This window comes from Leptonychotes weddellii, chromosome 7 (genome assembly GCF_054177405.1).
Source record: "Leptonychotes weddellii isolate Sample4059 chromosome 7, ASM5417740v2, whole genome shotgun sequence".
In the NCBI taxonomy this organism is placed as follows: Eukaryota; Metazoa; Chordata; class Mammalia; order Carnivora; family Phocidae; genus Leptonychotes; species Leptonychotes weddellii.
In genome coordinates, this window is record NC_138375.1 from 7,145,119 (window position 1) to 7,159,487 (window position 14,369).

General features: G+C 46.4%; 1 protein-coding gene across 1 annotated transcript in view; it reads right to left on the reverse strand.

Annotated features, from left to right (window-relative positions):
- Positions 1-2,572: 2,572 nt before the first annotated feature.
- The window catches only part of ATPSCKMT (ATP synthase c subunit lysine N-methyltransferase), a 15,808-nt gene continuing 4,011 nt past the window's right edge, over positions 2,573-14,369 (reverse strand). Inside the window, exons 2-4 of the mRNA XM_081825766.1 lie at positions 13,344-13,481; positions 12,056-12,106; positions 2,573-4,670 (exon numbers count right to left, since the gene is read on the reverse strand). Coding sequence (XP_081681892.1) covers positions 4,470-4,670; positions 12,056-12,106; positions 13,344-13,481 — 390 coding nt within the window. The 3' untranslated portion in view covers positions 2,573-4,469. The remainder of the gene's footprint in view (positions 4,671-12,055; positions 12,107-13,343; positions 13,482-14,369) is intronic.

The following is a 14,369-nucleotide window of genomic DNA, read 5'->3' on the forward strand; positions in this document are numbered from 1 at the left end:
ACAGGTCTAACTGCAGGTAAGCAACCGAGCGTAGTAAGACTCCGTGCTCCTGGGTCTGGTCGGGACCGAGCGAGTCGACCCCATCTCCCTGTGGTTAAGAATGAAAACAGTCAGTAGACAGTGCCTCCTCCCTGAAGATGAGAACGGGGTGTTTCTGTGCACGGAAACTCCTGGGTCACAGTCATCATGCTCATTATCACTTTCCCTTTCTTCTTCTGCTTGGCAAGCCTTCAAACATTGGGAAACGCTTGTCCTGTTTCCTCTACGCCTCCTCTCATCCTGGGGAAACAACTGTGCCTCGTAGGACAGGCTCTCGAGACCCTTTACCATCTAGAATTCACGTCTGCTTGTCAATGCAGCAGCTCCTGTCCCTCTAGCTCTGTTTTTGTACCACCCGTGTTGGTTTAGAGACACACTGTGCTGAAAGCATCCTCCGTGTGAGCCGGGAGGCACAGAAGAGACCCCCCCCCCAAAGAAGCCTCCCCTGTGACGGTGCCAACCACAGGCCCCGACGGTCAAGCAGACGGGGGGCCCAGGGGAACTTCGGGAGCCCGCCCAGCCACCCAGCCCTGACCTTTACGTCAGGGAGATGGTTTCCCGCTCTCCCCAGCTGGCACTGGGGAGAATCCTCTGGAAGCTTGGCTCCCTGCAACTTCCGTGCCTCGTGCGGGCCCAGGAAATGATGACTACAGCAGGGACAAGTCTGGATAGCGCTGGGTGCGGACCATCTAGGTTACCAGCTCGGACTGCAGTCACCGAACACCACAGCCCGGGGGCCCACACGACAAGCATCTGTTCCGCTCAGCTATGGAGCTAAGAAGGCTCAGATCCCAGCTGCAGCACACTGGGTGTCCGGTGAGAAGCCCCTTCCTGGGTCACAGCTGGCTGTCTTCCCACTCACATGTGGAGGACGGGGCTCTCGGAGGTCGCCTTGTAAGGGCACTAATCCCCTTCAGGAGGGTTCCAGCCTCAGGACCTAAGCACCTCTCCAAGGCCCAGCCTCCTCGTATGAGCACACAGAGGGTCAGGATTTCAACCTAAGGACACAAACGCGCAGTCCACGTCATGGCTTCTCCCCTTGGCAGCCCCATCTGCCAAGAGAGCAGTCTGAGTGTTTTCTTCCCTTCTTTTTATGAATTCCTTTCTAATCCTGGGAAGAATCATCCTTCCCCCGACAAAACTCCCTGGGTGCAGGGATGTGGCTGAGGCTCCGCTGTTACTCGGCTCTGCCCATGTCCCCAAGAACAGGACGCCCACCTGGGAGGACTCCTGCCGCTGGTGAAGGCTGGGTCCACATTCAGAGCCCTCTTGACTTGTTGGTACAACTGCCCAAACGCCACTCTGGGAGGGAGTGGGGCCTCCGCCCGTGGGAGCTCTCCGTCCCTCTTGAATACTCCAGACGTGCTTCTGACCTTGCCAGCGAGTGCCTTGTCCTGCAGCGCCTTCCAGACAGGGGGCACGGGCTCAGGGGCGCCTGCATTCCACACTGCCAGGCTCCCTCCCCCCATTTGAGCCTCACACCCTCCTGCCTCGGCCAGGCCACCACAGGGCACATCCCACACCCGTGGGAGAGCAACAAGGTGGGTTTGTCACCTCACGTAAGATGTCCTGAAGTTGGAGGCTCTGGGTCAGTTCAGCAACTCCGTGGTCTCGTCAAACACCTGGACTCTGTCCATCTTTCTGCTCCACCAGCCTCCTGGCCCCCATCTTCACTTTGCCCCTGGTGGCTGCAAAGCGGCCACAAGGACGGCAGGTGTTCCTGCTTTATATAGCCTGTCATCCAAAGACCGGAAGGATGCTCCCTCCTCAAGCACCTCCTTCTGTTCACAACAAAACCTTTCCCAAAGCTCCCAGCAGATGGCCCTGCAAACTTCAGAGGCCTAGTATCCAGCCGCGAGGTGGAAACGTCAGGAATCCTGCATTTTTTTCTGTTCTGTTTGGCTGTGGCTTGTCACCGTGTACCCCATCTCTCAGCAACGGTGAACACGGTGTGTCTGAGTCTCCATTCTTAAATCTTTTAAACTTGGTTTCACAGCCTCTTGGTGGAGCTAAGCATTTCAGGGAGTCTAAATGCCAGGATCGGCAGAGGGTCCGACGACGCCCCCCTGGGACACCGGGGGAGGGCAGGGGTTGCAACCCTGGGGCCAACCTCTTAGAGAAAGATGCATGCAGATGGGAATGTGCTGGTCATTGAGCCGAATGTCGACGGAACCTCCAGGTCTGGTCACAACAGCTCCTGTTCGGCTATGTCACCACTAAGCTCTATTTCTATTCTTATTTGTTTGAACTTTAAATTTTATCAAGTTTGCACTTATCCCTGATTTCAATCCGGCAGACACTTTTGAATCCTACTTTTGACATCAAAAGTAGTAGCTCTTACTCCTTGCCTTGTGTCGTGTGCAAACTTAATCAATATCCTCAATCCAGTAACTGATCATTGAAACCAGCCGGTCAGAGAAGCCACGATAACCTCTAGGAGAATATTCTCACAGGTCACTTACGGGATACTTGAAGGCACAACTGAAAAAATCAATTAAAGATCTTACAGACTCCATGAATCTCAACACCCCTGTGAAATGGTCTATTTTATTCTGAGGTTGCAGGACCAGGCATCATCTAATTCTTGGGAAGCTGAAGGAGAAACCCAACAACAGCAAGTTACATATGCCTTTCCAGACAGCCTGATGCCTCCGGAAGTCCGCCAGGAGCGTCTAGAAACTTACTGAATGCATCCTTACTGAACACAAAACCCTGTCCCTACCATCACACCTGCCCGGCAGGGAGGTATGACGGGTCCCTGTCCGAGTTACAGGGCTGGCGGGAGTGACGGAGGGGCAGGCAGCAAACTACACACATCGGAGAGAATTCATTCCTAAGAAACCGGGGGCCACTGGGAAGGGATGGACAGTAGCAGCCAAACACCTGACAAATGCCCAAGACTGTCACATTGTTGACTTCTTTCAGAGAACGTCACACACACTAACATTCACTCTCGTATTTGTCTGTCTCGTTCTTCTAGAATATACATGCCATAAGATTAGAGGCCTTGCAGGTCTATTCACCATTGAGTCGGAAAAGCTTATTACACAGTAGATACTCGGTAAGTATCTGCTGAAGGAATGAATGAGTCTCCAGGTTGCTGCTCATTTAAATGACAATTAAGCTGATCATAGTTTTAGGATTTCAGTTAAAAATGCAAACCATCTCATCTTATCAAACCTCTGTGAAGACGGTTTGGTATTTAGGTTACAGGTGTGTATGTTTGGGAGCTCGCTTCTTTCCTATGATGCATAGGGATTATTCGAGGCACCATTTAATACTAATTTTCAGATACATGAAGCTTGTCTACTCACATTCAAAGGTTTTCCTTGTCTTTATCTAAATCAGTCAAGTCTCCTCTCGTAAATGAGAAATATTACATAAATGGCAGCTTTCATAAAGTCAAGAAGCGACTAGCAGAAATAATCCGTAACTTTCTTTAGTATCTAAAATAATAAATACACTCACAGACCGAAGACTCTGTGTCGTGAGTTTACCCAAAAAAGTCCCCTGTTCAGTGTATCATTATCCCAACGGGTCCTCGGGGTAGCTGGGAAAGCAAGGCTCCACGGGGGGCAAGCCCCTGGTCCTGGGCCTCCTGCTGGGGCCAGGCAGGGATCTGCCGTCAGGGCTGGCTGAATCCCAAGCGCAGGACGCCTTATTTTACTACTGTTACTACCAACTACTCCTCTATCGTGCAGCTTCCCTGAGCACATTTCCTCAAACCTGAGATCCCATCAATGCTGGCTGATGTGCAACGATCTCATGACGTACAACACAAAACACCACTGATCACAGACACAAAACACCACTGACTGGAAGGTTCATCACCATTTCAGAAATGTTCAAACGTGCGTCTATGCACACACATTTACACACACATACACATCTCAGATTCAATAAAATACAGTAATCCACTAGCCTTGGAACAAATGATTCCTAACAAATGTTATAAAATATGAGGGCCCACATCCTTCAGAAAATTAGTTTTACCATCAAGTACAGAAAAGAAAGACAAAAATCCATAAATCTTAAGTATGAATGAAGTTAGAGCAAACTACAAATATCTGTTAAGACATACCCTCTTTAAAAAGTGTGTTTTTTTTTCATCTCTGGCATTAAATCATATTTTTTATAATGTCAGGAGCTGTTCACATCTTCCTGCACATCAAAATGACTATCACTCATTCATATTTTCATACCTCTGAGCGCATGGAAGGACAGTAAGACCACTTTTTTGAATACAGCATGAAAAGGGACTTTAAATCTACCTGCTGTTCTTGACTTCTGTTTGTTTCCCAGAAGTTAAGGAAAGTAATAGTACTTTTTCATTCCATACCGAAGAAAAATACACTCTTTGCTGAAGACACAGCTGAAGTCTCTGTAAAATCAAAGCTCACCAACACCTGGGAAACCACGCTCAATAAAGTCTACATTTGAATGCTCGGCTGGAAGCACACGGGTCTTCGGGGCCCCTTGCCTCTCACAGTGCTCACGTCGTAGGTCCACACAGTGTCCACCCCCTCCCCAGTGACGTGGTCTGGGGTCCAGTGAGGGAAAGGGAACCGACAGGCAATGACTCTGGCGTCATCCTTCAGTTCGAGCGTGAGTTTCTCCTCCAACTGCGGCATCTGTGCGGAACAACAGCCATTATTTCAGTAAGCAGTGAGTCGGAGGAAAAGATGCCCAAACGTTCTTTTGGAGCTGAGTGCCTGAAAATACCTGTGCAAAAATTTGGAACCGTAGGGACGCCTGGGTGGCTCAGGCAGTGAAGAGTCTGCCTTAGGCTCAGGTCATGATCTCGGGGTCCTGGGATTGAGTCCTGCATCGGGCTCCCTGCTCAGCGGGGAGTCTGCTTCTCCCTTACCCTCTGCCTCTGCCCCCGCTCATGCCCTCTCTTTCTCTCAGTCTCTCTTTCAAATAAATAAAATCTTTAAAAAAAAAAAAAAATCAGTAACTGTAAATAACATCCCTTTGGGGCATAAATACGTTATCAAATGATCCATTAAAACACGGAAGTGACATTAACAACAGGGGCATCAGTCAAGTGTCCAACTTTTTTTTTAAAGGTTTTATTTATTTGAGAGAGAGAGAGACGGAGATAGCAACAATAGCGAGATAGAGCACAAGCGGGGAGGAGGAGGAGAAGCAGGCTCCCCACTGAGCAGGGAACCCAACGCAGGACTCGATCCCAGGACCCCGGGATCACGACCCGAGCCAAAAGCAGACATTCAACTGCCTGAGCCACCCAGGCACCCAGTGTCCAACTCTTGATTTTGGCTCAGGTCACGATCCCAGGGTCATAAGACTGAGCCCCACCCTCAGCGGGGAGTCTGCTTCAGATTCTCTCTCTCTCCCTTTGCCCCTCCCCCCCAAAAATAAAATAAAATACTCTTATTTAAAAAGAAACAAATAAAATGAGAAGCAGCTTTAAATTATCTGCCCACCTAACATTTTAATCTACCTCGTCTCAACTATTTAACACACTTTCCCACGTTTTAACATCTCAGAAATCAGGATACATCCTACAGTTGACACAGTCTTAGAATTATAGTTGGCCATATTTTTTTCTCAGTAGCCATGGTACATCCTAAAACTAGTAGCATCTAGATTCGGTGAAATATGGTACTACTAAATTAGACCATGAAAAACTATACTCATTCTACTAACTTGAAATATAATGAAATATTTCATAATTCTTCAAAATTTATAATGCACGGACAACTTCTTCACAGTCAACATAACTTACACAAAGTAAAATCCTCTTATTGATCACTTTTGTATCCTTTTATTACCAACCTACCTGCTACAAGTATTATATCAGCAAATTAACAACAGCTTAAAAACTGATCTTCCGATCCTACCATCTTTACCTCCTAAAACTATTTTTTCCACTTCTTAATTTGTTTTTTTCAAAGAATTTCAAAGTTATAGAAAAGTCACAAGAATAGAACAAGGGATTCCTGTCTTCCTTCACCCGGGTTCACCAATTTTTAATTGTTGATCGTATTTGCTTTATCTGATTTGCCCTCTTCCTCTATGAATATTTTTCCTAAACCATTTGAGAATACACGCTCCTTTATTCCTTGATACTAAGACACAGCCCCAGCTCAGTCATCAAATTCAGGAAATTTAAGATTGTATTCCAATAATAATGCCCATAGCCTTCCAATTGCACCAAATGTCCCAATAACGTCCTTTGTGACACTTTCCTCATGAGGTCATGCTGCATTTAGCTATCATGTTTCCTTAGTCTACTTTCATCTGGAACGGTTCCTCCATCTTCCTTTGTCTCTGCTGACACCATCTTTAGGAAGACGGGCCAGTTATTCACCAGTGGTCCTCAACTTGGGTTCTCCTGACGTCTGCTCATGAGAACTCGGCACGGGCATCTTGGGCAATGCCCCACAAGTGGGGCTGTGAGCTTCTCAGGGCCCCACTGTCGGGTGCCCACGGGGACCTTCTGCTTTGAGAGTGATGGTCACCACCCGGCTAGGGTGATATCTGCTGTCTCCACAGTGGGGTTACTAATTTCCCCTTATAATGAATAATTTGTCGGAGGTAGCTTGAGATGATGTAAATATCCTGCTGCTCAACGAACTGTCCCTCACTAGATGTAGCTTTTTTTTTTTTTTCATTTGACAGAGAGAGAGACTGCGAGAGAGGGAACACAAGCAGGGGGAGTGGGAAAGGGAGAAGAAGGCTTCCCGCTGAGCAGGGAGCCCGATGCGCGGCTCGATCCCAGGACCCTGGGATCATGACCTGAGCTGAAGGCAGACGCTTAACCAACTAAGCCACCAAGGCGCCCTAGATGTAGCATTCTTGATGATTCTGGTCTGAGTTATTTTTCACGGTACGATTGCAAAGTGGAAATTTGCTAATTCTGTCATTCCTTCTAAACTGACAGTCGGCATTCTAGGGCAAGGAAGGGCTTCTTCTACCTGTGTACCTATCACTGTAAGTATGAGCTCCTAGATTCCTATTCTGTTCAATGGGTTCTAATCCACCATCATCCTTGTTTCTTCTGATGCTCAGACCATCCCAGTGTGGCCCTGGGGAGCCTCCTCAAGTGGGCCTCTCTCTCTCCATTGGATGCGCCCTCAACAAATATTCTGAACGCTTCCTCATATTTGTGCTCCACAAAATGCCCCAGGCTTTTCTATCGATCCCCCTCCTCAGCCCTCAGATCAGACACCTCTCAGACATTCCTGGCTCCTCTAAATGGGAAATGATATCTTGAAACCAAGATCTGAGCAAAAACTAATCCCTTTAAAACTAACCAAATAAATCAAGACAAACAAATCAATAGTCCTTCTATGAAGACTTTATTCCCGACCTGTATCTTTAAAAAGTGGCTGGTGAAAGTCCTCCATGTGACCTCTGGCTAGAGTGAATGAAAACTCTTGATTCTTCATGACAATTAATACCAAGATAACCAAGAATAAATTCCATTAAGGATGGGATATTTCTACTCTTTTAACAGCCAATAAAAGATTTCTTCAAAAAAAAAAAAAGTTTTGTTCCTCAAAGGAAAAATTAAATAAGCAAAGAATGAGACAATATGTGTTTTTCCAAAATATCAGAGGTTTCTTACAGTAATTTTGTTCATCAAAAGGATCATTGTAAACGCATTCATGTTATCATTATTCTGTTCTCTTTTACGGTTTCTTTTATTTCCCAATGACTGTCATATGCTAAGTCAAGATAAACCCACAAATGAAAGGAGCTATTTCAATGGTAAGAAATTAACTGAGTCAATCACACATAAATATGCAATGAACGTGAGTCTTGATATCACGCACAGAGAGGCAGTGATGTGTCATGTCTGTCTAATGGAATTCAAAACTATTCACACAATTAGAGGTTTCAAAGTGACACGAACTCATCATATTCTAATTACATCTTCAAAACTTTAAACATAAGTTGAAACCAGCTCAAAGATGTAAGACCAAACAGCCATGCCCATGAGCAGCTCTTGATCCATGTGATGGCTCCCTCCTCCCCAAAACACTGGCTTCACTTGGCTTCTAGGGTAACCCCCACCCCCCGCTGGGCATTCCTCCTACCCAACTCCTCCTCTCGAGTCCTTTGCTGGGTGCCCCTCATTTGTCAGAGGCCAAAGTGCAGGCCTTGACCAGCTCTGCCCCCTCCCCGGGGAGCCTCAGCCACTCCTGGGCTTAAACTCCTTCTGGGAGCTGATGCCCAATCTCCAGGCCCCTCTCCTTCCTGAGCCCCAGACGCCCTCTACCCACCACTGCCAACCTCACACCTCCACATACATCTCAGGCTTCCTGATCCTCCTCCTCCAGCTCCTCTGTCCGCACCTTTCCCAGCTCAGTAACAACAACTGCGAACTTCCAGTTGCTCTCACCAAAATCCTTGAGGAATGGTTCCTCTTTCTTGCCCGCCCCACACTGGCTATGCCAACGCATCCTGTTGGTCGCATCTTCTCGACGCATGCAGAACTTGACCGCTTCCAATCAGCTTCTGCACACTGGCACAACCCTATCACACCAGCTGCCTGCAGGAGCTCCTAACCTGTCTCCCGGCTTCTACCCACACTCGGTCTCCACACAGCAGCCCGGGGTCCTTCACAACCCAGGCAGGTCCCTCCCTCCTCTGCTCAAACCCTCCAGGGCTCCTGCATTCCAACAGCACGGCGTCCTTCACGCCTGGCCCCTAGCTCCCCTCTGACGTCACCTCTCCCTGCTGCTGCTGGAACCTAAGAGGCACAGATCCCTGGGGGCCTCCGCGATGGCTCTGCCCGGCACGTTCCCCATACCTCCACGCGTCCCCTTCCCAGGGACACTGTCTCTGCCCCTCCTTCTCCTGCTTTACTCCGCCCCACAGCACTTACCCCTCCTGTTGGACAACATTTTTTTAGGATTTTTTTTTTTTTTAAATAAGCTTTATGCCCAATGTAGAGCTTGAACTTACAACCCTGAGATCAAGAGTCACGTGCTCTGCTGACTGAGCCAGCCTGGAGCCCTTTATATAGGGACGTCATTTAAGATCTGCTCTCCCCGGGCGCCTGGGTGGCTCAGTTGGTTAAGCGACTGCCTTCAGCTCAGGTCATGATCCTGGAGTCCCTGGATCCAGTCCCGCATCAGGCTCCCTGCTCAGCAGGGAGTCTGCTTCTCCCTCTGACCCTCCCCCTGTCTCATGTGCTCTCTCTCTCTCAAATAAATAAATAAAATCTTAAAAAAAAAAAAAAAAGATCTGCTCTCCCCACTAGCATGTAGGCACCTCGGGGCAGGGGTGTTCCTCTTTTTCATTCACTAAAGTATCCCAAGTGATTAGAACGCAGTCTTGCACTTTGTGGCACCAAATAAATACCTGTCGAATGAAGAAACGAAGGACACATGATCCCATCATGAATCATTTATCTTTATCAGAATGATGGTAATATTTACGTTCATCAATTCACAACAAGACTCATAACTAAAATTAATCTTTGAAGTTATAAAATTGAATAGCCCACCAGGAAGTGTCCTTACTGGGTACGTTTCATTCATTTCACAAGTATTTCCGGAGTCATTACTTTGTGCTGGTGCTGCCGAGCTGACGGAAAGCTCACTCTTGAACATACATTACAGTGCACACAGCAAACCTGCCGAGGCCACCGCGTAAGGAAATGTGCGATGACTCACTCCGGAGAAGGAACAGGCACTGGTGGATAGAAAACGGGAGCACTGGGGTTTGTCTCACCGAGCAATCAGGGACGACTTCCTGGAGGAGAGGACACCAGACCTGTGAGTGGTCAGGAGGTGTTCACCAACTAGGCCCAGAGCTGGGGGGACTGAAGCCAGAGGGAAGAACACAGCTCACACTGTGGATCCAGGGGCCGAGAGAAGGACAGAGCGCTGACGCACGGAGAGCTGAGGGAGGCAGGGGCCACTCCACGCCAGGCCTTGGGCCCGGTGGAGAGGTCGTGCCTTATCTTCACTGCTTTAAAGCAGCAAGACATCCCATGTGGGTTTTACACAAGGACACGACTGATCTGTTTCACATTTTGAAAAGAGGAGCATGTGCTAGAGTTAAATGTGGGTATTTACCATGCCGGCGCTGGATTTACCAGATCCAGATGAGATTCCTCACCCCTGGTGGGTTAGGTACACAAAAGCAAAGAGCTGTTAGGAACCATCGGTGTGCTATCGGGAGCAGGTGGATGACTTACAACACCAGGCTCCTCCCTCTCCAGTTGCCTAAGCCTTCTCCTGGCTCCCGCATGGCCTCTCTGTGGCTCACCTGCCACAGGAAACGTGGTGCTACACGGGCTTTGCGGAGCCACGTTGCCACGTCGACCAGTGCTCAGACACGGCAAGTGCGTTTCACTGGAAGACGGCCCCATCAGGGCTCCCAGGACTCCAGAGAGCAGAGCTGCCCCCTGACCCCCAGGCAGCACTTTCCCTCCTCCTCACCGCCTCCACATAGGCAAGGCTCGGTGAGGGTCAAAAGCGGGGCCCTGCACCCACGAACGAGCCCCGGGGGTCCCGTGAACTAGCCCCCTGCGTGGAAAACTGCCCGCTGGCTGAATCCCTCTCATCCCACGGAATGTGGCTGCTTCGTGTTTTCAGCCGCTCCCCTTTCTCTTGGGAACAGTGAGATGCCACAAGTTCTTAAAGTTTCTCTGCATACAGGAAAATGGACAATAATTGCAAAAGCATTCATCAAAAAAACAGGACTCTTATTTCCCGAGTGAACAGCTCCAAAAACTGACGATGCTCAAACATGGTAAAATGCACAAGGAGTTGGAGCCCACGGGTCACTGCTGCCCCTCCCCCCACCCCTGGGACGGAACTGCTGTGACCTCGTAAGCCCACACCTCAGGCCACCACCGGCCAGCCTCTCAGGATGGCATGGAAATTGCAATAAACATCAACTTTCCCTTTTTATAAAGCATGGAATTCAAATCAAATCTATTTGCTCGAAAATGCTGCCCAAACATCATCAGGAGCGGACAACGGTCGAAGCCCATAGCAGTGCTAGGATCCCAAACAGTTTGTTGTCAATGACTAGGGATCACGCCCCTTTTCGTTTCTATAGCAAAAGGGTGAACACCCACGTTTCATCTTAATTTTAGGCTTACTGAAAATTCCAAACATACAGAATCCTGCTACTTTCGAGAATATGTAACAACAGCACTTCTAAATTGACAAAAAAAAAAAAAAAAAAGTGCCATTGTACTGAAGTTCCTCGTAGTAAGAATAAATTTCTCAAGCACTGAGCCGTCTTACACAAAAAGGTGTGACTAAGAAAACAAAACAACAAAAAAGTAAATTTCCCTTTTTTTATATTATAAACCATACATATCAGTTATATAGCAGCATTTCAGCAAACATCCAATTTTGCCACAATTATTACAGCTACAATTACAGAGCTTGAAAAGTCAAAACGGATTTCTCTCTATGGTCTGTAAACCAACAATTACAATAAAAGCATCCCATCCTCGTCATCTTTCCAAAGGCTAACTTTGGAACCATTTACAGCATGATGCCACGGTGTTTTCACTTTTTAAAGTATGTAATCTAAGTTCGATACAAATCAGTCAGCTGAGGTCAACTGCAACTAGTCGACGCTCGCCCGCCCTGAAAATCGCCTTACTGCAAAACCGGAGGAACGATCAATTCGAAGGGAACATGCCATTAACTCTCCCAAGTGACTTCAGCTGGCTGTTAAGTGAACAACCGCAAAACTCTCCAACTACATTAGACACCGGGAGCTCATAAAGTAGTTTCCAGATTGGAGTTTTTAGGGCTTAGGTAGATCATTGAGAATTTTATCTGCAGCGAAAGTTTTAACGACATGACTGAAACTTTTATGATTAAACTTTTAATGCCCCGAGGTAGTGTGTCAAGCCAGTGCAGTGAAATCCAATGTCCCCCATCCCCAAATCTCTGGGGGGGCTGCTGTTGGGCACACGGGCGGGTGGCCACACGGACGTGGCCTGTTACAGCTGGAGGGTCTACAGAAGACCTAAAGCCAACCAATGAGGGGGAGGAGGACACGAACTCACCATCTGAGGCACGCCGAAAATAATGACGTTTGAGTACTGCGAAAAAGTTACCTAGAGGAGAGGGGGAACGATGCACAGATTAGTTTTAAAAGGCCAAACATCAAGCTTAACTTTTGTTTCAAAGGGTGCAGCAATGTCCCATTTCGTCAAATAGTAGGTTTTCACAAAGACCTTTAAGACCTCACGAGAAGAAGCCACGTTTATGCTTCTGTTAATTCAATCCACTGCAGTTGTCCAAACACCTCCCCTAAGTCACTCCTGTCACCCGCACGGATGCTCCCGGAAGGGCCCACCCAGGGGTCATCTGTCGGAAACGCCAGTGACTCATCCAGTGACCAGCTGGTGGCTGCACCGGGTGCTCTGGGCCATCTGTGCCCTGATCCACACTCTCTACTCTTCTCCACCATATGCCAAACTAACTCAGCAAGAACGTGTGACATCGGACAAGCACCTGTCTTTTATGTTGAGCCATCCTTAAAATTCTAGTCCCCCTCCTCTTCTCTAAAATACTAAGTAAAAAACGGAATAAAATGATCTTTAGTTGAAAAACTGGGGGGAAAAGTGCTTTGCCAGTCAAAATTCTTATTGCCCAATAAAAGTCTTATTTACTCTATAGAAAGATCGTTTATGTATATATGGTATAAAAAACAATGCAAGCAAAACTCAAGTGAATTTTTATAAGCTACTGATGACAATATTACAATGGGAAACTCTTATTTAAGAAAAAGCATTTTATGGCGCATTCCTAAAGCAAAATTACAGGACTTTTTTTTAGAGTACAAATAAACTTGGAAGTTATCTTTACATTATGAAGACCAGAAAGAACCGTGACAACAGTCAGTGGATTCTGTCTTTTGTACTCATCTCTCTCTGTAGACTCACACGTACATACGCAGCCACACAGAAACTTGCACACACAGAGAAAAGTCTACCATTTACCAAGAATGACATTAACAAGTTAATGTCTATATTATAATTTATAAGATTTCCAAATGAGATAAAAAAAAAACCCTCATCATTTTGTAACAAAGAGAAATGAGAACTTTCTTAAATGAGCAAATTCTTGGAATTCACATAACCTATCAGGTCTAGAAACCTTAAGCTTCTACTCTAAGAGTTGATTTGTAAATCTATCAATTTAAAAGGTGTTCACATTTCATTACGCTGAAATATACACTTGTATTTTAACTGTTTTTCTTTTAATACATTCTTCAGTTTTTAATTATACTAATTACAAATTACAAAGTTTTGGTTGGCATTTCCTAGGAACATTCTCTGCCTTACATACCTTCCACAAATCTGAAATATAAAATTTGGCAGAGCCGTGCACTCCCTCTCGCCAAGCACGGTATCTGGAGTACCAAACTAGCCAGGGGTTTAATTCATAACCAACGGCTGTGAATCCTGCTTTTGCAGCTGCTATCACCTGCAAAAAGAGACCAGCGTTTATTCAAAGTAAGAAGAAAAATATTGACCTACTGAATGGGAAAAGATCTCTGCAAATGATATGCTATAAGGGATTAGTATCCAAAATATGTAAAGAACTTACACAACTCTACACCAAAAACAACAAATAATCCAATTAAAAATGGGCAGAAGACATGAAGAGACATTTCTCCAAAGAGACATGCAGATGGCCAACCAACACATGAAAAGATGTTTAACATCATTCATCATCAGGGAAATGCAAATCAGAACTACAATGAGATACCACCTCACACCTGTCAGAATGGCTAAAATCAAAACACAAGAAACAAGTGTCGGTGACGATGTGGAGAAAAAGGAACCCTCATGCACTACTGGTGGGAATGTGAATTTGGTGCAGCCCATGTGGAAAAGCACGGAGGTTCCCCCAAAAATTAAAAGTAGAATTAGCATATGATCCAGTCACTCCACTACTGGGTATCTACCCAAAGAACATGAAAACACTAATTTGAAAAAATATACGTACCTCTATGTTTATTGCAGCATTATTTACAATAGCCAAATCATGGAAGCAGCCTCAGTGTCCACTGATAGATGAATGGATAAAGAAGATGTGGGGTATACACATATACACAGTGGAATATTACTCAGCCATAAAAAAGAATGAAAGCTTGCCATTTGCAACAAATGGATGGATCTAGAATGGTACGATGCTAAGTGAAATAAGTCAAAGAAAGACAAATACCGTATGATTTCACTCATATGTGGAATTTAAGAAACAAAACAAATGAACAAATACAGAGACAGACAAACAAAAAACCCAGACTCTTAAATATAGAGAACAAATTACTGGTCACCAGAGGGGAAGCAGGTGGGGGGATAGGGGAAA